The sequence below is a fragment of the Myotis nattereri genome (assembly GCF_964212035.1).
Source record: "Myotis nattereri genome assembly, chromosome: 20".
NCBI lineage: Eukaryota > Metazoa > Chordata > Mammalia > Chiroptera > Vespertilionidae > Myotis > Myotis nattereri.
The window spans coordinates 9,756,563-9,778,325 of record NC_138096.1 but is presented as its reverse complement, the minus strand read 5'-3'; the positions used below and the strand labels follow the sequence as shown (position 1 = coordinate 9,778,325).

Sequence of the window (21,763 nt, the reverse complement as noted above, 5' to 3'; positions counted from 1 at the left end):
CATAGTGCTTGTACCAGTCCACCATACAACCCAGGAACCTCTCTCCTGGGTATAGACCCAAAAAACTCGAAATCATGTATTTGCAAAGATATATGCACCCCTATGTTCACTGCAGAATTATTCTCAATGGCCAAGACATGGAAACAACCAAAGTGCCCCTCGATAGAGGACTGGGTAAAGAAGATGTGGTGCGTATACAGAATGGAATACTCCTCAGCCACGAGAAAAGATGAAATAGCGCCATTGGCAACAACATGGATGAGCCTCAAGAACATTATGCGCAACAACATGGATGAGCCTCAAGAACATTATGCGAAGTGAAATTAAGTCGGACAGAAAAAGTTAAGAAACATATGATTTCACTCATATGTGGGATATAAAACTGAAACTAATGAACACAAGCAGCAGAGTGGTGGTTGCCAGCGGGAAGGGGGTGAGGGGGAAGGGTGTCCTAATATAAAGCGTCAGGAGAAGCTCTGACTTTGGGTGGTGGGCACACCGTGCAACATACAGATCTTGTAACATAGAAACCCACACCTGAAACCTATATGTTCATGGTGACCAATGTCACCCCAGTACATTTAACAGATAAAATAAAAACAACAACAACAAATGAACTTTACTACTTTTCATGGGTGTTTTAGCTGGCAAGGGAGGTCAAGGAGAGACGAACTTAAAGCAAATTCCAAGACAAACCACTCACAACCTTTTGCCTCCCGTTTTGTAGTTTCTATTAACACGTGCTTGCAAAAGAAACATTCCCGAAGCTTAGTATTTTCATGAAGTTTATAGATTTTAATAATTCTCCTCCATTTGAAGCTGTAAGTGCAAAATTATTTACTGTCACAGAAAACTGGATGAAGTTCACCAACTAAGGTGGCTCTGAGTTGCTGTCCGTTACTACAGAGCAGGTGGGAAAAAGACACAGAGGGTACAAGTATTCCTCTTGGAAAAACAGAAAACTTTCATAAAAAATCTGCTTCCCACTCATCAGTATGGAATTTGTCACTAATCATTTTAAACTATGCCCTTTTATGCTTCTTCTGTCTCTCTTAGCTCTCTGAGCAGTTCTTTGATGTAACAAAGACAGTTTCAGACAACATTTCAGTTCATCTGGAAAAAAAAAAGGTTTAAGTCTGGAGGCAACATGCAGTGTATTTAAAATTTATACACTCGATAATGCCTTTGCTCTGAACTTGAAGATCCTGCAAAACTTGGAAGCCTCCTTGCCTTCCTCCCCTAAGCTTATTTGCTCTACCTTTGCTTATTATCATGCAACGGGGGCTTTAACTGGTGGTTCCATCGTTTAACTACATGCGGAGTCATGGCTGACGCTTTCTGATCAATCCCCAATCCATACAGGTTTGACTGATAAAAGAGCCAATTAGATTTAAGCAAATTAAGGGACATCACCAATGTCAACCACTTATTAAACCGAATGCTGAATTCCATGCATGCAAAACACTAATGCACCGAGAGCCCCCATTAAGAGTTGAAATCCTAACCCCATTAGTAACTTCGGACCTTGACGGGGTAAAGGTCACAGGAAAGTTTCATATTTATGGATTAACATTTGGATTCCGTTTTTATTTTTTTAAAATTCTTTTCCTAGAACTCTTGAACCCGCGCCATAATGCTATTCAAGAGCTCAGTTTCAGTATATTCTTCATTTTTAAGAGGATCTTAGTGCTAACTAGGAACATTATATTATTACAAACAACCTAAAAATATAGCTATTGTAGAAATACCAAAACCTGAATACACAGACATGGGGAAAGAAAACATCTCCTCCAGCATCCCAAAACATATTTCAAATGAATTTTTAAAAATAAACAATGTGTGCTATTTGTGATGTGCCACTCACTATATGTGTGCTGAGCTACTGGTTTCATGATTTCACTTTCCTTCATTCCCATCTTCAAAATAAGCCATGATCATCAGACTGTTTAATCATGTTTCTTTCTCTCTCTCTCTCTCTCTCTCTCTCTCTCTCTCTCTCTCTTTCTCTCTCTCTCTCTCTCTCTCTCTCTCTCTCTCTCTCTCTCTCTCTCTCTCTCTCTCTCTCTCGTAGGGTGGGGGAGGTCCAAAGTAAAACAGGAAGATCTGATAGAATCAAATAGGCTGTGACATTAGATATTGCTGAACTTTCTTTTTTTTTTTTTAAGCCTGGATTTATTGAGGTATCACTGGTATATAAGAAATAGTACATTAATTATATTTCTTCTCATTAGAAAAATACAGAAAGCTATTATCAAATATGTTTCATAACCAACAACTGGCTGATGATATACAAGCATAAAATGTTTCCTACCATGTCCCTTTCTCTCTCCTTTTCTAAATTTCTATACAAACCAAGGTCTGTTCATCCTGTTTCACCCTATGCTAGTGTTAAGAGAAGTAACCACTATGGGGAAGGCTTCCCAGCATGAGGAGCTAATGCAATTTGAGAGTATTCTTACCTTCCATACCCCTGCCCTCCTGACAGCCTGGTCCCCTAGCATCTGATGGCTAAGCCTTCCTACACTGGATGACAGTGTGCTGAGCTGGCCATGTTTTCCACAGCTTGATAAATATAAGGTCGCTCAGGGAGACCATGAGGCCTGGGCAGGCCTGACCAATGACACTCTTCCATCTAAATTTGGTAATTAAGCTCTCGCAACTGATTTATTTATTCATTCTCTCACCAACTGTTTGTCATACACCTACCATGTGTCAGGGTTGGTCTAGGTGCTGAAGATAAACATGCAGATAAGAAATGGCCCCTGTTGTGTAGGATCCTGTGACCTGTGACTAGCCAGACAGGTACCTCAATAACATGTGATTCGACCACGGGGCACAGACTGGCCCCATCCCTGCCTCGCTTAGTGAAAGATGACTTTGGGATGGACCCATTTCTAAGGTGACACCTAAACAAGTGAGTAGGATCTGGCCAGATCCAGGGAGTAAAGGAGGTTTTCCGGGCTATGTTTGATAGCAACTCTTTGATTAAAAAAAAAAAAAATCAGCATTTTTGTTTTACCCACACCTTCTATTATGTTTTAAACTACACGGAGAAGATAGCATGGCTAAGAGTATAATCATTACAAATCATGCATAATCCAACATAGCAAGATGGTAGGAACTCAACATCACCATAAAAGAGATCTAATACTGAAACCAAGTAAATGGCAATAATGATAACCACCCGAATGTAATGAAAAGTAAATAGCATACAGAGCCTTCTCTGCCCATAAGTTGGTTCGCTTCTGTACATTTCGGTTCATTTATTATTCATTTCGGTTTGAAACACAGTTCACTGGACAAAGGCATGGAAGATTTCTTTAATAACTCTCAGTACTAATTTAATTCTACTTAAACACACATATTCTCGTGAATGCCACATGCTTTTCAGCATGATTTTATGTGTAAATCAGGATAATATGTTTTCAGGTCATTAAGTAAAAGGAAGCATGAACTAAAACCTATTTAATCAATGAGGTATCACCTTTAAACTGCCACAAGGTCATAAAAAAGATAATTTCAAAGCTATAAGTTCCCTAATTGTAATCAACAACAATCTAATAATGGGGAAAGAAAAGTACAGGCCTAATGGCTGCCATAAACTTGAGGGAATCCCTGTCTGTCTTTGAAGATATTTCACGTCCTCTTCTGCTGAAGGGCCATCTCTCAAATCCTGGATTTCTGAGACAAAGTGAATGACCGCATCGTGCCCAGGGAGTGCAGACCTATAGTACATGGACCTACAGTGATAATGATGGAGGCAGGCATTCACAGGACAGAGGCGAAGCCAAGTTGGGAAGTTCAGTTCTATTCCACCATAAACAATATTTTAGTTTCGTCCTGACCACAGAATATTAGCCCCTTTACTTAACCCAGACAGATATATTCACACCATGTGCACTGAGTCAGCAATAGAAGCTTGTTATGTCTAACTGAATTCTGTGTGTATTTATGAGCATGTGTGTACGTGTGTGCGCGTGTGTGTGTGTGTGTGTGTTTGTGTATGTATACAGGGTATCCCAAGAAAATGTACACACACTTTTAACTCATTATTAATTCCAATGAGTTAAATATGAAACAAAAGAAACAACAATTGAGCTATCATCTTTTAAAGTCGCAATGCATTTTTTTGGGATACCCTATATATACACATATACATGCACATAAATATTACAGGATAGATCAACCAAAGGACTTATATGCAAGCATATAGGCCTAACCAATGAACACAGACAACAGGGGGGTGAGGCCATGAGTGGGAGGAATGAGGGGTAATGTGGGGATAAGGACACATATGTAATAATCAATAAAGAAATTAAAAAATATTATAGGATATTAGACCACACATTCTCAAACACATAAACAATTGATAAAATTAGCCCTATTTTGTGTATGCAATATAAACTGATGTAAATTACAAACTAAGTCTGTGTAAATGCCATAAAATGAAGATATGACATTAAATATTCCATATATCCTGTTAAGAGGATATTACTATGTAACTAAAAAATCTCTCTTAAAGCAATAACTACTCTTTAATTCCTCACTGTGAATAGAAGATATCACATGCTGAGGTATAGAGTCATCACAGTTTTCTATCCTTCTCAGCATGTTGCGTTAGAGTTCAAAGAGGAAGCTATAAATACCCCAGGTTTCTTTCTTTGGTCTCACTTCTTCAAGAAGCACCTATCGAACTCCAATTCCCATTTTTATTATGGGTTCATGAAACATGAGGCTGCCTGAGTCAATCAGCCCCCAAAGTCTCTTTCAAGCATTCTTTTCTTAAACAACACGGCTTCTGCCATTTAGAGTTCCAAGTACTTCAGGAAACCTTCCTGCATCCATTCCATCATGTCATAAAAAGTGGATAGCAGTGAGCTGTTCTCATGATGCGGTGGGTAACGCATCTTTCCTACGGGGCTTCCACAGAATGGTAGGAATCCCTTATTTTCCTCTGGCGAGGAGGCCTTCCTAGCTTTTGTACACATTGTGAGGGATGGTCCCACCCCTATAGATTCCCATTAACAAGACAATGACATTGCCCCTCAGTCCAGAACACAGTCGTTCCCAGACCTGGGCTATGAGACAGACAGTGGTGTCTTGAGGCCCTTGTCCTTTAATGTTTTCAGAAACATACATTCCTGAACACACAGCTCAGACCATTCTCTTTCTATTCTGAGACACACTTTCTACTCAAAGGCTATACCTGTCAATTGTAAGAATGATTTTTCTTCTGAGTATAGAGCCCCCAAAATAATTAAAATAGCCCGGCCAAGGTGGCTTAGTAGTTCAGCTGATATCAACCTATGAACCAGAAGGTCATGGTTCAATTCCAGGTGAAGGCACATGCCCTTGTTGTGGGCTCAATGCCTAGTGGCAGCAGGAGGGTTGTGTGCAGGAGGCAGCCAATCAATGATTCTCTCTTATCATTGATGTTTCTATCTCTCTCTCCCTCTCCCTTACTCTCTGAAATCAATAAAAAAATATTTAAAAACAATTAATTAAAACAGGGTAGAATCAACTGCACATCAAAACAATTATTCTGAATAAGTTAGGTCTTTTTTTAAAAAAAAAACACAGATGGTGTCACATTTCACACATGAAAGTGACAATACTGAACTCTCATCATTAAGACATGACATTTAAAGGTGTTTTCCCAGTGATGTGAGTAGAGATTTCCTATCCTAGTACCTACACACTGTCCCATTTTTGCCAAATAGAAAAGCTTTAGATATACATCTAAATTAGTTCTTCAAAAAACTGGGGACAAGAACTACTTGTGTTAGAAATTTAAAGCTCTAATGAAAAATATGAATTTTGAATAGAAATAGTCTCAACCCCCCCCCCAAATTTTCCCAATCTTTTAAACATGTATAGAGCAAGAGATATGTGTGTGTGGGGTGGTGTGAACCTACATATACACACATACACACACACGCACAGATGAAAGCAGTCTCAACAAAACAATAAAATAATATCAATATCAGGGTCTCAATGAAACAAAACAAGCACCAATAAGCCAATCAGTAATACCAGTGAGCCCCTAGTTCTAAAAGAAAACGAAATCTCACAGTAGACAAGGTGATCAGTGGAGACGTACACACGTCCTGACAGCCAAGGCTGTTCACGGACTTACCCCCTGGGGGCATCACAACCGCTGTAGGCTCACTTGTCAGGCTGCCCCTGGTGTTTGAGGCATTCACTTCCACCGTATAATTAGTAAAAGGAACCAGCCCGTCGACGGGCACCCACACGTTGGTCTCTTCACCACGGTGCACGAGGCGTGTGCCATTCAGAAGAGTGTAGTTATTAGCTGCTGAATAAAAAGGAAAAGTATTAAAGTGAGTACGTATCTAAGGATTCTCTCCTGCTATTATTTAAATATTTCTGGGGTTCCTAAATATCCAATACTAAACGGAACTATACTGTCACCACCGTAAGAGGCATCCCACGTGCCTTTATTCACTTTCCTGCTTTGAAAAAAAAATGTTACCTGAGATAACATGATGTTTTCTAATTCACTCATCACAGGGATTAAAGGAACTGGACTGACACTCTAAGATAGCAGAAAGCCACATCACGATGCTCATGCATAACAGTAAATACCCTGCGCTGACATCTAAACTGATCAATTGATGAATCATTTACACTTGTTTCAGGGTTTCTCAAATACTTGAATTTTCTGTGATGCACAGACTGGGAGGAAATCACTCGTTTTCTCCCAAATAGAAGAGTTCTGGATATGAATAGCGCAGTCAAATATATTTAAGAAATGGTATTTATCAACAACGGGGGCAATTTCTGCTCATTTTGCTTGACAGGCTGGTCAACGGCTTTCCATCCAATGCCTGTTTACATCACAACCGGTCAGAACATCCTGAGAAGCAGCTGGGGAAGGGAAGTCATCCGTGTCCATTTTGATCTGGGGATCCATTTCTCAGCTCCCTGAGAACCTGGGGCTGCCTGCCTGCATCGAATGCGTCCTGATGCGTCCTCCCCGGGTCCCACCACCACCCTTCCTTCCGAGCCTTTGGCAGACCCATCCTCAAATCTCAACGTGTCTGGGATGTAGGGCTGTCCTGCTGTCTGACACAGTGTTTCATCTCCTCGCCTATGCAGCCGGGTGATGCTCAAGGTTAAAGGAGTGAGAACTCAGACCTAAAACTGCACTATAACATTTACTTCACTTTCAATGCTGTGTACTTTCCTGAGAAGTTCACTAGAGGCCAATTTTTCTAGAGATTGCTTAATTTCAGTAAAATTTAGTTATAATTACTCTTAAACACACAACACACACAACAAATAACCATTAAGAACAGTAATATTTACTACAAAGAACCTTCTTCCACTGCCCAATTGCTTATTATATTTACCTTCAATATTCCCCAAAGAGAATATACGGTACCGATGGGCTAAAACATGGAAATAATTCCTAGTCATTTTTGGTGGAACAGGATGAAGACATATTCACAGCTTGGCAATGCTTTTAATTTCCTAATATGGAAATAGACAACTCCCAGCTACATATGCACAACATACATTAGCAGGAAGTCCTGAAACCTGCCAGGCAGCCTTTGATAACATCAGGACGCTCTAAAAAGACACTTCCAAATGGTGCTATATTATTAGCCCCCATAGGTTTCTCACAACTAGTCCACTTGCTTTGGCCAAAGATGACTGAGCTCCGAATGCATGCAGGGAAGGGACTCTACTAGGTGATTATAACAATACCAGAGGCCCAGTGCACAAAACTCGTGCACTGGGGGAGGGGAGTGTGTCCCTCAGCCAGGCCTGCACCCTACTGCTGGCAGTGGGACATCCCTCTCGCAATCTGGGATGCTGCATGCACTAGTGACCATACTTTTCATACAGGTGAAAGACATCTTGCTGTTATAAGGGCAGCTACATTATTTTGCCCTGATTATAAAAAGTAGTTCATAACATGATCCTTCTGAGGCAGTAGTACCATTTTCCCCATCTTATGGGTGGAAAAACTGAAGCAGAGAGAAGTTAAATAATTGGATTTGTCACACAGTTATAAGTGTCAGAATCAGGGCTGACCACAAAATGTGCAAGCCAGAGTCCATGCATGTCATCGCTGCATCATCCTGTATTTTTGGTGTTAGAGTAGCCTTGCAAGGTTTACTTTTTAAATCTAAGAGACTGTTCCCAATATATAGGGTAGGATCCCTAGGACTGGCCAGTGATCAGGGCCGATCTGTGGGGTGACTGGTGGGTGGGGCGATTGGCAGCCCCCACTGGCCGGCCCCACCCACTCACCAGTCGGCCCCGTCCCCCAATTGCCCCGCTGCTGCTGCCAGTCGCCTCCCTCTGGGGTGGAAGGCAGATGCTCAATGCAGTAAACTGCCCCCTGGTGGTCAGTGCGCATCATAGCGACCGGTTGTTCTGCTATTCGGTCTATTTGTATATTAGGGTTTTATTATATAGGCCTAGAGGCCTGGTGCACAAATTCATGCACTGGTGGGGTTCAGCTGGCCTGCCCCATGGGACCATCGGGGGCAGAGGCGGCCAGGGTGAGGGGCCGTGTTTGTTTCAGTCGTTCCGCCATTTGGTCAATTTGCATATTACCCTTTTATTATATTGGATGCTCAAAATGCATCAGACAGTTCCGGCATTCCAGAGACCTGGATAAGATTAAATGTGCATCACTTCTAAGCATTGTCTAAGAAAATGACTTAGACAATGAGCCACATCCAAAGGCCGCCTTAAGTTCCCATAGTGTCTAGTTCTGTGGAAGCCTTTTCTGTTACAGCCCAAACTACTGCTGTTGTCACATGCCTGGTTACAAAATATCAAAAAGGCCAGCTTATCCCATAAGACCCAGGCAGAAGTCCAATTGCCTCTGAAGGGTAGAACTGCGTACATCTTTCAAAGGATTGAAAATTTCAAACCAATAATGAAAATTCTGAAATTAAACCAAGATAATACAATTTTACAAATTTTGAGCTAGGTGCAAATGTAAAATTAATGCATAAGTATATTAAATATGAATAAATATAATAAATAAATATATTTCACCCCCCCTTGCATTTTGTTGAGTTTTGAAGCGGATTTCTAGCTGTAAAACAAACACTATTACTAGCTTTGGAAATGGCAGAGCAAGGGAAAATATATTAAGTACCACTTTATTCTAAGTTTCCCAGATAACATTAATATGTGGTAATTATACAATTAGTTGTAACATTAAGTTCTAGTTATAGAACAATGATTACTCAGTAATTATAAGAAGTATGTAATTACTCAATAATTATGAGAAGTATGCAATTACATAAACCATTTTGTTCAGCTCAAAAAAGAAGTTGTACATATCTGGGAGCCACACAGCTGAGCGAGTGCCACATGCAGCTCAATTCACAGACCTGAAGCCACTGACCGGATTTCAATTGTCCAGGAAGCTCACACGGCCAGATTTAAAACCAAAACCGAGTATTATGCCAAGTAAAACAGGCCAGACAGAGAAAGACAAGCATCACATGATCTCACTCATATGTGGAATCTAATGAACAAAGTAAACTAACCAACCAGAGACATGAAGCATGAAACAGACTGAAGTATTTCAGAGGGAAGGGGGCGCAGGGAGAGATCAACCAAAGAACTTGGATGCATAGATGCATTGTCCACGGACACAGACAATAGGTCAGTGAAGGCCTGGAGCGAGGGAGCGAGTGGCGTGGAGGGGGCCAACGGGGGTGCGGGAGGGACGTCTGTAATACTTTCAACAATAAAGATAAATTAACACTACTGAGATGTTTTAAAGTAAACTTATGAATCCCCATTATAGAACCTAGAGACTAAAACAAACAAATCAGGATCCACAATTTTGGCTTTTCTTTGGCTTCATTCTCCCTGCCCTCTATTTCTTCCTTTGAACTTGACCATTGTGGGCCCCTAGGTATTGGGGAAAATTCTTATAACTGAAGTCCTCTAATCCCCACTCTATAGAGGGTGTGCTTTGTCACTTTTCACTGCAACTACTGTGTCTCCAGTGGGCTGGAAAATGCAGTCCCCTTGGTTCAGCCTCAAGAATCAGGCTGGAAACGCTGAAGCGATAAGCATTTCCTATCGCAGGTGAGCCTTCCTGTCTGGTGGGCCTCGGCGCGGGCCCTATTTGTGAGTATAAGTGGATGGTGCAGGCCGGTTTAAGCTTGTGTCTTCTTGGTCCACAGCTCTCCATCACTCAGCCCCCAGGAGCTGGGCATCTTAGATGGAGTTCCTCTCTTCCAACCCTTTTAGAAAATATAGTTTTTATTGATTTCAGAGAGGAAGAGAGAGGGAGAGATAGAAACATTGGTGACAGAGGATCATTGATTGGCTGCCTCCTGCACGCCCCCTACTGGGGATTGAGCCTGCAACCTGGACATATGCCCCAATGGGAATTGAACTGTGACCTCCAGTTCATGGGTGGATGCTCAACCATTGAGCCATGGCACAGCGGGCAAGCTCATTTAAAATTTTTAAATAAACTAGAAAGTGTTTCAGGGTATTCCACATTCTAAAGAATTTTCCAAAAGGTTAATTCATGCATTCCTACTTTTCTATTTTATAGTGAATAAACAAGTGCTTAATGAAGAAACAACCAAAATAAACCTTCTGTCCTGTGGATTTCACTCACAAGAATCCTTTTCCCTTTAGCTTCAAACAGGAAGCCATACTAAAATATTAACATCAATGCCCACTCTGAAGACTGAAAACCTTACTGTTAGCATTCTCAATGATTGAACATTAGGACATACACTATTATTTTTCAGGCAAAAATCAGCATAAGTAGATATTTTCCCATGTATGAGTCAGGGATGCGTAAATGATGTGTATCCCGGGAATATAATCTTGTTGGGTCCTCTAGACTGAAATACATAAATGGGTTTGCTTTCCCATTCTTGTTCTAATCATTGTCACAAGAATTTTAATGCACCATATATTCCGTAATTTTTTCCCTCCGTGCTGCACTGCTCTGACCTTTTCAATATTCTGTAATTTGACTGGCTGGCCATTTCCGTTCTCTCTCTTTTTACAGCCTTATTAACTCGTGGGAAAGAGGTGTCATGAACAACCAATCAGAATAGGTAATACTGCAAAGGTCAGCGCAGTCTTGTACAGTATCATCAGCCACGGAAGGCTGTACGCCAGGCATTAACATCCTGATATCTTATTCATGTGACAAAGATTGTAACAAGAACAGAAAATGGCACAACACGAACCCGTTCTCCTGACAAAGACGGTAATGAGAAATGACAGCGAACAAACCAAACTGATTCTTGTTACCGTGTGAAGATTTTCCATGTCAGACCTGGTCCTGCTTTAAGTTAGCCTTTTTCTGAATCCAATTACACCTGCAGGTAGAAAAGGCATTGACTAATTCCCCCACTTCTTGCCGTACAAAGAAGAAGCTGGGTTTTCCCTGCGCTGAGGTCTCAATTTTCATGGTGTTCAGCTCTACCTCCCTATCCCAAAGTCCTGCCAATACTGAAATCAAAAGACATCAAATGGCAACAGAGGCCTTTCATGTTGAGCTAAGAATTCTAGATCCTCTTAGATAGCACATTAATATTTAAGTTACTTTTATGTATTCTTCCTAAGGATATCATTTCAAATTACATTACCCAACAGGCAAGCGTGTCCTCCAAACTCCATTATTCTCACAGATCTCACTTTGGGAGAGATGTGGAAGGTGTCGGGTGTTTGTTTAAGTTAATACACAGTTAAAGGGACCTATTGCTGGCCTTCAATTTTTGCCAACGTAGAAACTATTTACAGACAGATACCTGCGTAGCTGTCATCCCCACAGCGCCTTCTGAAAGAGAAAGAAGTAACCTGTGATCCACTTAGGGCAATGGAAGGACAGTGCTCTATTAAGGCATCGTATTTCTCACCATTATGGCAATTACTCTAATGTGGTTGTTAATTAGTTGTCATCTAGTAAAAGCTGCAGTTTTTTGATTCCTCTTTAAAGTGGTCATTCTGCTGGAATGACAACTGCAGTTCAGGGGATACTAGTAAATACTTGGAATATTTCATCGCCTCAACAAGAGAGGCTTCAGAAACGTTGCTCCTCTACGCAGGAGCAGGGTCAGCTGTAAGCTCTGGGGGTCTTACGTATGGCTTTGTTCTGACTTTGTTGGTAATGTGCGAGCCACAACATCCCGCGCGTGGCACAATTACCCTTTTAAAAAAAAATTAAGGATCGTTTTTTACAAGTCCTTTAGAGCACATTTCTTTTCACCAACTTTGTTCCATGCACCACGGTCAGTTTGATTTTCCTAAATAAATCTCATTTTATTAACATCAGAAAAATAATTACATGGACACAGTGTACACAGAGTGAGTTCAGAGATTTATTATGCATGGGTAAATTAGGGGAGTATCGTCCATTTTCATCAAGTATGCTATATGATGACAAGTCAGATTTGCTTTGACTTTTACTTATGTTTCCCCCCATTTCGACAAAGTGTTATTTTTCCAAATGAACAAACAACTGCCCTTACCTCAATCAGTTAAGAGCTTTTGGGGTAAATATGTCCCCAGGGTACGTGGGCTCTAGCTTCCAAACTGCACATTGGACATGAACATGACTAACAGAAGATGCTGTTTCCTGTGAGCTGTGGCTAAGTCTTGCTGAACCTACTGAATGTGCTGTGATCAAACGCATAACTCAATAACCACAAGAGACCTCAGAGCAGAGTCACCTGTTAGTATGAAATGTGCATCATTTTCACTTGACTTTCTAAAAACAGGTCCTCCATTAAAGGAGAACAGCCATGTGGGGACCCAGTATTTGGGTGACAATTACCCCATGTTTTGCTGGTGACCCTACCAGTGATCTTATACTAGTTATCTAGTCCTGTGTATTGGTACTAACACCAACTTAGCAGCTCAAAACAACATGCATTTCTTATCTCATAGTTCCTGTGAGACAGGAGTCCGAGCCTGGCTGAATTGCTCAGGGTCCCCAAGGGTGGAAACCAAGTGTGGCCTGGGACTGTGGTCAACTGGGGACGGGTCCCCGGCAGCTCACATAGTCCTTGGCTGCATTCAGTCCCAAGACACCACTCAGAAATGGAGAAATGGCTGAAATAATCTTCACCGTTTGTTAACATGGGTTATTTACAGGTAGTGGGGTTTTAGTAAATATTATTTTTCTATAGGACGTGAATTTTTAAATTAGTATGCACAATTTTTTAAATATCAAAAGAATCTTGAGAAGGTTGAGATATCCAAAGAAAATACGTACATTGTATTGAAATTTATGAATAAATTATAGTAAAAAACCAGGAATCCACTAAATACAGCTGACAGGCCCAATCTGGCCAGGTGCCTGTCCTTGTAAATAAAGTTTTATTAGAACAGACACTTACACTTTCAGGTTTTGTCATGCTACCTGGCACAACTGAGAAGTTATGGCAGAGGCCATATTGGCTGCCAAGTCTAAAATGCTTATGCTGTGGCTTTACAGAAAAACTTTGCCAGCCTTTGAATTAAACGATTACACTGACTGCCTCTTAAAAATGTTCTGCCTTCCTCAATAAAGACAGCCATTTCCAATTTCTGGATTGATTTTCTTGAGTAAACTCTTTTTAAAGAGTGGGACAGGGGCCGAAACCGGTTTGGCTCAGTGGATAGAGTGTCGGCCTGCGGACTGAGAGGTCCCAGGTTCGATTACGGTCAAGGGCATGTACCTGGGATGCGGGCACATCCCCAGTAGGAGATGTGCAGTAGGCAGCTGATCGATGTTTCTCTCTCATTGATGTTTCTAACTCTCTATCTCTCTCCCTTCCTCTCTGTAAAAGATCAATAAGATATATATTTATATATATATAAAAGAGTGGGACAGGGTATGTGGAAAGAACACTTTATTGATATGACCCTACCCTACCTCACTGCCCTGTATTGTCATGAATGCTTGGAATGTCTCTCATTATTCAGGGGTTATAAATGCAAATTACTGAAAAGGAAAGAAACAGGAAGAAAACAGGCTATAGGTAGTCCCTTATTCCACAAGCCCAGGAAGTCTGCAAATGGAAGTCCATGCAGTTAGCTGCTGTCCTCTAGGCTTAGTAAAATAAACAAACAAACCAAGAAATGAAGGACTCTTTGGGTGAAAGAAGGATGTTTCAACTGTCTCAGCTGCTTCTGAAAGACTTTTTCAGACTTCCAGAGGTGATCTGCCAAAAACACAACCAACGCCCTTACTCCATACCTTGGTGAAAATAAGCCAATGGCGAAAATATTGGCAGACAGAAGCAAACACCTCAGAATCTACTGCCTTAGGATCAATTTTAAGAAACAGAATCTATTTTAATATTGCCTCAGAATCTATTTGAAGAAAATAACCAGATAAGTATACCAAATCCTGTCTATTCTGAACAGAAGCAACATGAATTACAAGCAAGGTTTAATTGTGCCTATGGAAAAATTCAGCTTGAGAACCGAGAACAGGTGGCTAGAGCCAGAGGCAAGAGAATGATAATGCCATACCAGGAGTCCCCAAATAAGCATTTGGTATATAAAGGATCATAAGATACACATTTGTGTATAAAACAAAGAGGGCTTGATATATAAATGTTGCCCTCTTGAGCAATAACTTCATCAATTATGTGGTCTAATTTAAACTTGAGCTGTTTTCTCCTCCAAATCCCTCAGATGGTACCTTTGCAGCTTGCATAATTTATATATCTAAAAGCCTAAGTGATCATTACAAGTGGTCGACCGAACGATTGGTTGACCGGTCACTATGATGTGCACTGACCACCAGGGGGCAGACACTCAATGCAGGAGCTTCCCCCTGGTGGTCAGTGTGCTCCCACAGCCAACCTCCCCAGGCCAGCCAACCTCCCATGGTCCCTCCCCCCAGCCAGCCGGCTCTGATCGCCCTGATCAGGACTGGGCAAGATGGCCCCCACTGGCCCCGATCTCTGGCGAGGCTGAGGGACCCCACCCATGCATGAATTCGTGCGCTGGGCCTCTAGTTATAGAAATAAAAGAGCCAGCTCGAATCCCTTCAAAGGCATTTCATCCACCTTAACTGTTTTCATATAGTTAACCTAGACCAGTCAGTGTGGTTTACTATGAAATAAAAGTGTGAAAACAGAAACATCCCCGCCATGAGAAATAGTCAACCACCTACGTAATGCATCTTAAGTTTCCAGTTACAGCCTTATAGATTTTTTAAAAGTGTAAGTTATTTAAATTTACTTCATCTTAAGAAAAATACTGAGAAATATGAATTGTTAATTAACAATGTTATGGTTACACATTTTCATCTTTATCTTTTCATTCTTGCTCATTCTTTGGGCTTCCATTGTCAGGATGCCAATGAAGATTATCTGCTTTTCTAAACATATTCATAACTCACAGAGGACAATAAGAATACTCAATTCTACGGGGCAATGATCAGAGAGAAAACTGGCCAAGAAGCAGACCTGGGGAATCTCTAATCCATAATCAAATATCTAGATTGATTGTGTCACTTACACTTGTATTGATTTCCATTGGAGTGGCTCACTCAAGGGAATAATAAAAATGTGGAATAAAACTGATTTATGAGAACAAAATAAATCCTTTTGTGAGCACTAATGAATTGGTGCTATTTAACCCTTTCAATCACAGAGGGGAAAAACTATTTATTTTTTTAAGAATGCTGAGCTGGCCAAAAGAAGTCATATCAGAAATGCCGATAGCGCTAGGTGCCATTATACTATGCCGTGATGCTGGGAAAGAAACACGGCTCTGAATTTGATGAAAGGCACCGTTTGACATGTGACATACATCCAGCCTTCCTGGGTAACTCCCATGTGTCATCAGGCATGATGGACCTGTAGGTCCAGAGTGGTATGGAATCACTCAATAAATGTTTATTGTGCTTATTTACATGATTTATAAGACAGCTGAAAAGCAAGAACTAAATATGGTAGCACATTAACTCCACTTAATTTTTTCCCCTTGATAGAGGTGCTTTTTATTCTACTCAAAACTTAGGGTGTAAGAGTTAAATCCAGGGTTCTCTCCAGGACAGGGGCATCCAGGGAAATAGCTTTCGGCATAATTTGTAAGGTAGATACACATATTTGCCATAAAGAAAATGAAAGGACCTAGAAAAAGATGAGATGATTTGTACATAAATCCAAAGCAACTGATCAACTCTATCAATTGAGCCAACCAGCCAATTTAATGAGGAAAAAAATTAGTTATTTCGGGTTCCTTAAAACTGGTAGGAAAAGCATTCCCAGAAGTTTGGCACTGATTCACTGACTTTCCCACTGGTGCTGGCATCTTATCCACACGTTCGTTCTAGCCTGTGCTGTCCAGTACCATCCCCACTGTCCACTTGTGGCTTTTGAGCACTTGAAAGGGGGCTAGTGTAACTAAGGCACCAACTTCTAATTTTATTTAATTTTACTTAAAATCTGATCACTGATTTTAGTTACTGGAAAACTTTTAAATACGTTGTATGTGAATCTACTGTTTTAATTGAAAACTTTATGAATTCTAAACATGCATTAAGCCTTTCTGATAAAAATCGTCACTGAATGGAAGTGTTCTGTAAGTGTAAAATGTACACATAGACTCATGAAGAAAAAGGTGTTGGCATCTAGTGTTAATTTAGGATTATGCTTACATGATGAAATGATAGTATTTTGGGTATGCTAGTTTACATGAGCTATAATCCCAAATTAATTTCAACTGTTCCTTTTTACTTTCTAATGTGCATATCAGGGAATTTAAATTTCTGTATGCTAAAGGGAATATTAGAAGTTACAGTTAAATGCAGGTTCATTTTCATCTTAAATCGGTTAAAGGAAACCATACTGTTTCAAGATGTGGCTACGTACATTCACACAGAATGAAGGGGATGTTACTTGTAGAAGCACCGATTCTGTTGCATGCACTGCATTTGAGTCACAGTCCTGAGAAAACTCATGGCAGAACCACGTGGGAGGGACCGGCATAAGGAAGAATAAGCTGATTTGTTATCAGCCCTGTCAATTCAGCTTAGACTGGCATGGTGTTTAATGAATGTACAGGAAGGTAACTTTATTTATCCTCCCTGGCATAAAAAGGCTTTTAAAAATATTAATGCATTTTACTATTTACAATGAAACATAATTTAATTCAGTTTGAGGGCACCGTAATTACTACAGCATAATCATTTTTCTAATGTAAGTTTTCCATGTAGGCACACAGAGTAAGACATTAACAGGAAACCGTACACATCAAAAAGAGAATAAGAGACTCTCTTATTATAAAGAAATAAATGATTAGGAGAAAGTGAAAGTGAACCACTTTCAATGTAAGGGATTTAAGGAAAAGCAAGATGATGAACAGTAATTACAAGGGGTTGGGCTTCTGAAAGAAGTTGAGGGGCAAGATTTTTTAACACCGCATGTAAATGAAGTCAAGTCTTTTGCTCCCAATTTTCCCTAGATGTTGGAGGTTTAAGGTCTGCTGTTTCCTAAAACCTTCTTAAAAGTTTTGCCGCAAGATGACGCAAGTTACCAACTGCATCCTCTTTTTGCTTTCTTTTGGCATCCTTCATTCCTTCTTTGTCTGATTATAAAAGAAATGCTTGTTCGCGGTAGATTTTAAGACTGTATCAGAGAGGGTAAAGAAAACATCTACAATTATCTAAATTTCTAGATAATCATTATCTTATTAATATTTTGATGTATTTTAGCATGTATCCTTTCATATTTTTACAGTGTCTGTTTTTTTTAACTGAGTAAAGTAACCCCATGATCATAAGAACTTCATAAGAAGTTAGGAGATATCAGTCATCAGCGGGCTGTTCTTGGTATATATACAGCATGGTAACGTTAGAGTCATCCAACAGTACTTTCCAAGGAGCCAAAACAGTTTGTGACCCTCATCACTCTATCCAGTGACAAAGGCCCATCTTCTGAGACCCCCCACAGGAGAAGCAGAGAATCCCAGGAAATTCCTCACTGTAGGTCTGTCTCAGAGGATGGGCCCAGAGGATAATTTTTTTTTTCTATTTCTCTACAGAGTCCACCCTTCCATTTTCGTCTAATATTAACTCATAGCTGACACCTACCCACCTCCTTCTCAAAATCCAGGCATTTGGGGATGATGGTTATACTTTCAATCTAGAAACATCAAAAAAATGACTATTTACTCAGAGAACACTGAACCCTTGTCATGACAGAGCATACAAAAACCAACGCTTGGCGGATATGTACATGGTATGCAACTACCGGTATAAAATATGATATATCTGCTCCATGGACTGGCATCCACATGGGACCTTCATCATGCATGTAACTAGAAAACCCCAATCAGCCATGATGGTGTGGGTTTGAAAATGATATGAGCATATTTAAATACTTTAAATGCGTCCCATTTTGAAACAGGAATTTGATTGAAAAAATAAAAGCTATGCAAAGTCTTCCAAAGCCAAAGGTAATACTATATTCAACAGTCTCTTTTCATAGGAAAGTAGAATGGAGAGATTCCTACACAAAGATGCTCCTGCAGCATCTAAAACATGACCTTCAGCCTCAAGAACTCAGAAACTCAGCGCTCTCAAGGCTCCGTGGGCTCCACGCCCTGACTTTGGTGTGTGGCCTGGGCCAGGGCCAGGATTTGCATTTCATCATCACCTCGCCCCTTCCACGCACACACCAGCTCAGAGTTTGGGCTTGCTCATTATGTCAAGAAAAGAGCCAATTAGAAATGAGACACAAATTCAATAGCTGCTGTGTGAGTGTGGAGAACAGATGAGCTCTTAAGTAAGTTTGATAAATTAATGCCTAACTCCATTCTTGTGGAAGAATATGTCCTAATTACACATTTCTATAGCTTTATTGGCCATGGCATGATATACAATCAGAAGTGCCAATATTCTCAGTGGGTAAATAGTCTGCAGCCAAATGTTTGCAGTGTCATATATGTTCTTAGTGCCCATTTGAATTTTCACCCATACAGCAATGGTTTCCAACTCGGTGTAAAATGATTTCTTTAAATTTCCTGAGTGTTTATATGTACGTGCATTTATACCTCTAGAAACTTCATACAAAAGTAAATTAAAATGTAATTTCTTTTTAGCAGAAAAGAAATCTGCTATTTCCCAAAGAAATAGGAAAAAAGTAATTTTCCTATTTCCCCTCTATGCTTAATGCTTCTTCTCATATGAACACTTGTTCTGAACATAACTTCCCCACCAGCCGTCATTCCTAGTATCTCTTGTGTTGATTTTAAAACATCTGAAATGGTCAGGGAGAGAGGCCCAGGGCTGCTGTCTAAAACCAATAGACCTTTCTAACACGACACTCATTAAGTGTCTTCTGTTTCTCTAACAGACCCCACATGGCCAATAGCTGTATAATGTGGGGAACTGCAGACACTGCCTTTACCATGGCCGTGCTTGAGGCGCATTTGTGCATGAAATACTATTATCTGCTTCTTTAGACTTTCACCAAGCGTCAATGTTCATATATAGGGTTTTGATGGAATAAAATGGGATAGGGCTATACTTTCTCTCACCTTTCCTTCTAAAAGTTTGGGAACCTGGGATAAGTGGTCCTCAGGAGAAGAGGACCAATGACAAGCCTAGGTTCTCTGCTTCTGGGGTTGCCAGGCAGACATTCTCCTCCTTCAAAAGGAAGAATGATGAATTAAGACTCCACCACAACCGCTCAAGAAAAAAAGAAAAAAAAAAAGAGGACGCATTGCCTACTAAGAACAGAACCAGTATATAGAACAGCTGTGGGCAAACTACGGCCCGCGGGCTGGATCCGGCCTGTTTGAAATGAATAAAACTATTGAAAAAAAAAGACTGTACCCTTTTATGTCATGATGTTTACTTTGAATTTATATTAGTTCACACAAACACTCCATCCATGCTTTTGTTCCGGCTCTCCGGTCCAGTTTAAGAACCCACTGTGGCCCTCGAGTCAAAAAATTTGCCCACCCCTGGTATAGAATCTAAAGAATTTAGTCTAATAGTATGGGGGCTGCCACTTGTGAAGACATCCTATAGGACCTCAGAATGCTTCCTTTTTCTCTTAATAATATTATTTTCTATTTCCCCTCTTGATAATTAGGTGATTTTACAGCTGTAGCTGAAATTATTTTTGAAACTTTATAAAATGATAAAACCATAAATTCCCATATTATTTTCACCTACCCATTAAAAAATTTATGTTAAAACAGTTTCACATAAGCCGTATCTGTACTACTATACTGCCAGTTATTTTAGTGTTTATTCCTAAATGTACACATTTCAGTTATTTTAAAAAAAGAACACCCAATATGTCTCATAAGAAACATTTATTTATCTGTCACCTTGAATTGAAAGTGTTAGCTAATTCACAGAGGTGAAGAGAAAACATACTGAGGAGGTTGCACACGGGTCCCCGGGAGCTGACTGCTCACCTGTGCAAGGTGAATGACTCACCCACGAGAGCCATTGAGCAAAGCACTTCTTACAGGTCAGTAAATGGCCCTTGCAGGCCCCACAAAAAACTAATTTGCATCACATGCTCCTCAAAATGAAAAGGATGCTCCAAATCAGGTGGAATCCCACCGAACCAAGTGCTGATCCTGACTTCTCTGGCAGATATTAAGCAAAGGCGGAAACTGTAATCCAGGAGGCCCTGGTGTGTGTTGGGCGATCGGTTACTTTTTACCATTCACGTTTGTTTGTGTGGTCATTCTCTAACGATGTTTTTATATTCAAGTTATTCTAATTCATCACCGAGGCCCAGGGTTTCCCAAATCTTCCCCTGATTGGCTCTGTTCACTTCTCTCACCAACATACCTGGTTTTCTCTTGCCTCACGCCCCTGAGAATGACAGGACTAGGTTTACTGTGTCATATTCTCTATTTGTTTGAAAATTATATGGGACAGAGATCCTTGAGGTACCAACTTTGGTGTCATTTTATACACCCCAGATTTGGTTTATTAAAAACTAGCTGACAGAGTAATTAATCAGGTTATCATTTTCCACCTGGTGAAATTTCTGTGCTATAGAGAAAATGATAACAAATTCTAGTAACAAAATAGCCACAGATGCTTGTTGTGGTTAGATAAATGATATCAATTATATCACCCATTAAATATCAGCATTTGAAGGAATGGCTTTCTAAAGACGGCGTTCTTTAGAGAGTGAATTGTGTCATTTTAAAAAGTAAGTCTTTTAAGTGACTTATCAACATATATACTTTATAATTACATAAAATTATATATACTTATGCAATATCAGTGAATAAATTTAACAGAATGAATTCGATCTATATGAAGAGCACTAAGATCTTGTGAGAGATAGAAAACATGTGAAGTATAATTGTCTTATTGATTCGAGTGATATTAATTCTACTTAAGGTAACCTATAAATCCAATCCCATCCTTATAAAACTAGCACCAGGACTTCTAGAGGGATGTCTCAGTTTACCAAAATTGCCTCAAAGAAAATAAATACAAAAATTAGGTAGAACAATTCTGTAAATTAAAAATAATGAGGGGGACTTGATGTTATAGGCATTAAAATACTATGATAATATAAATAAATGCATAGATCTGTCTAGACATAAAGTAAATGTGGAAATCTGCAACTATTTAAAGATGATAACTCAAGCCATTGAGAAAAATATGGATTATTTAATAAATGGTTTGAGACAATGAAATACTTTCTTCCAAAAAGAGTATGCTATGTTACATATGATATCTATATAAGTCCCACATGAATAGAGTATAAATGTATTAAAAAAAAAGAAAGTATTAACGTACTAG

General features: G+C 39.9%; 1 protein-coding gene across 1 annotated transcript in view; it reads right to left on the bottom strand.

The window, feature by feature from the left end:
• The window catches only part of USH2A (usherin), a gene marked incomplete at both ends in the record, with an annotated part of 391,806 nt that overhangs the window by 143,912 nt on the left and 226,131 nt on the right, over positions 1 to 21,763 (bottom strand). The window contains one exon of the mRNA XM_081114388.1: positions 6,137 to 6,316. Within this exon, the coding sequence (XP_080970514.1) occupies positions 6,137 to 6,316 (180 nt within the window). The remainder of the gene's footprint in view (positions 1 to 6,136; positions 6,317 to 21,763) is intronic.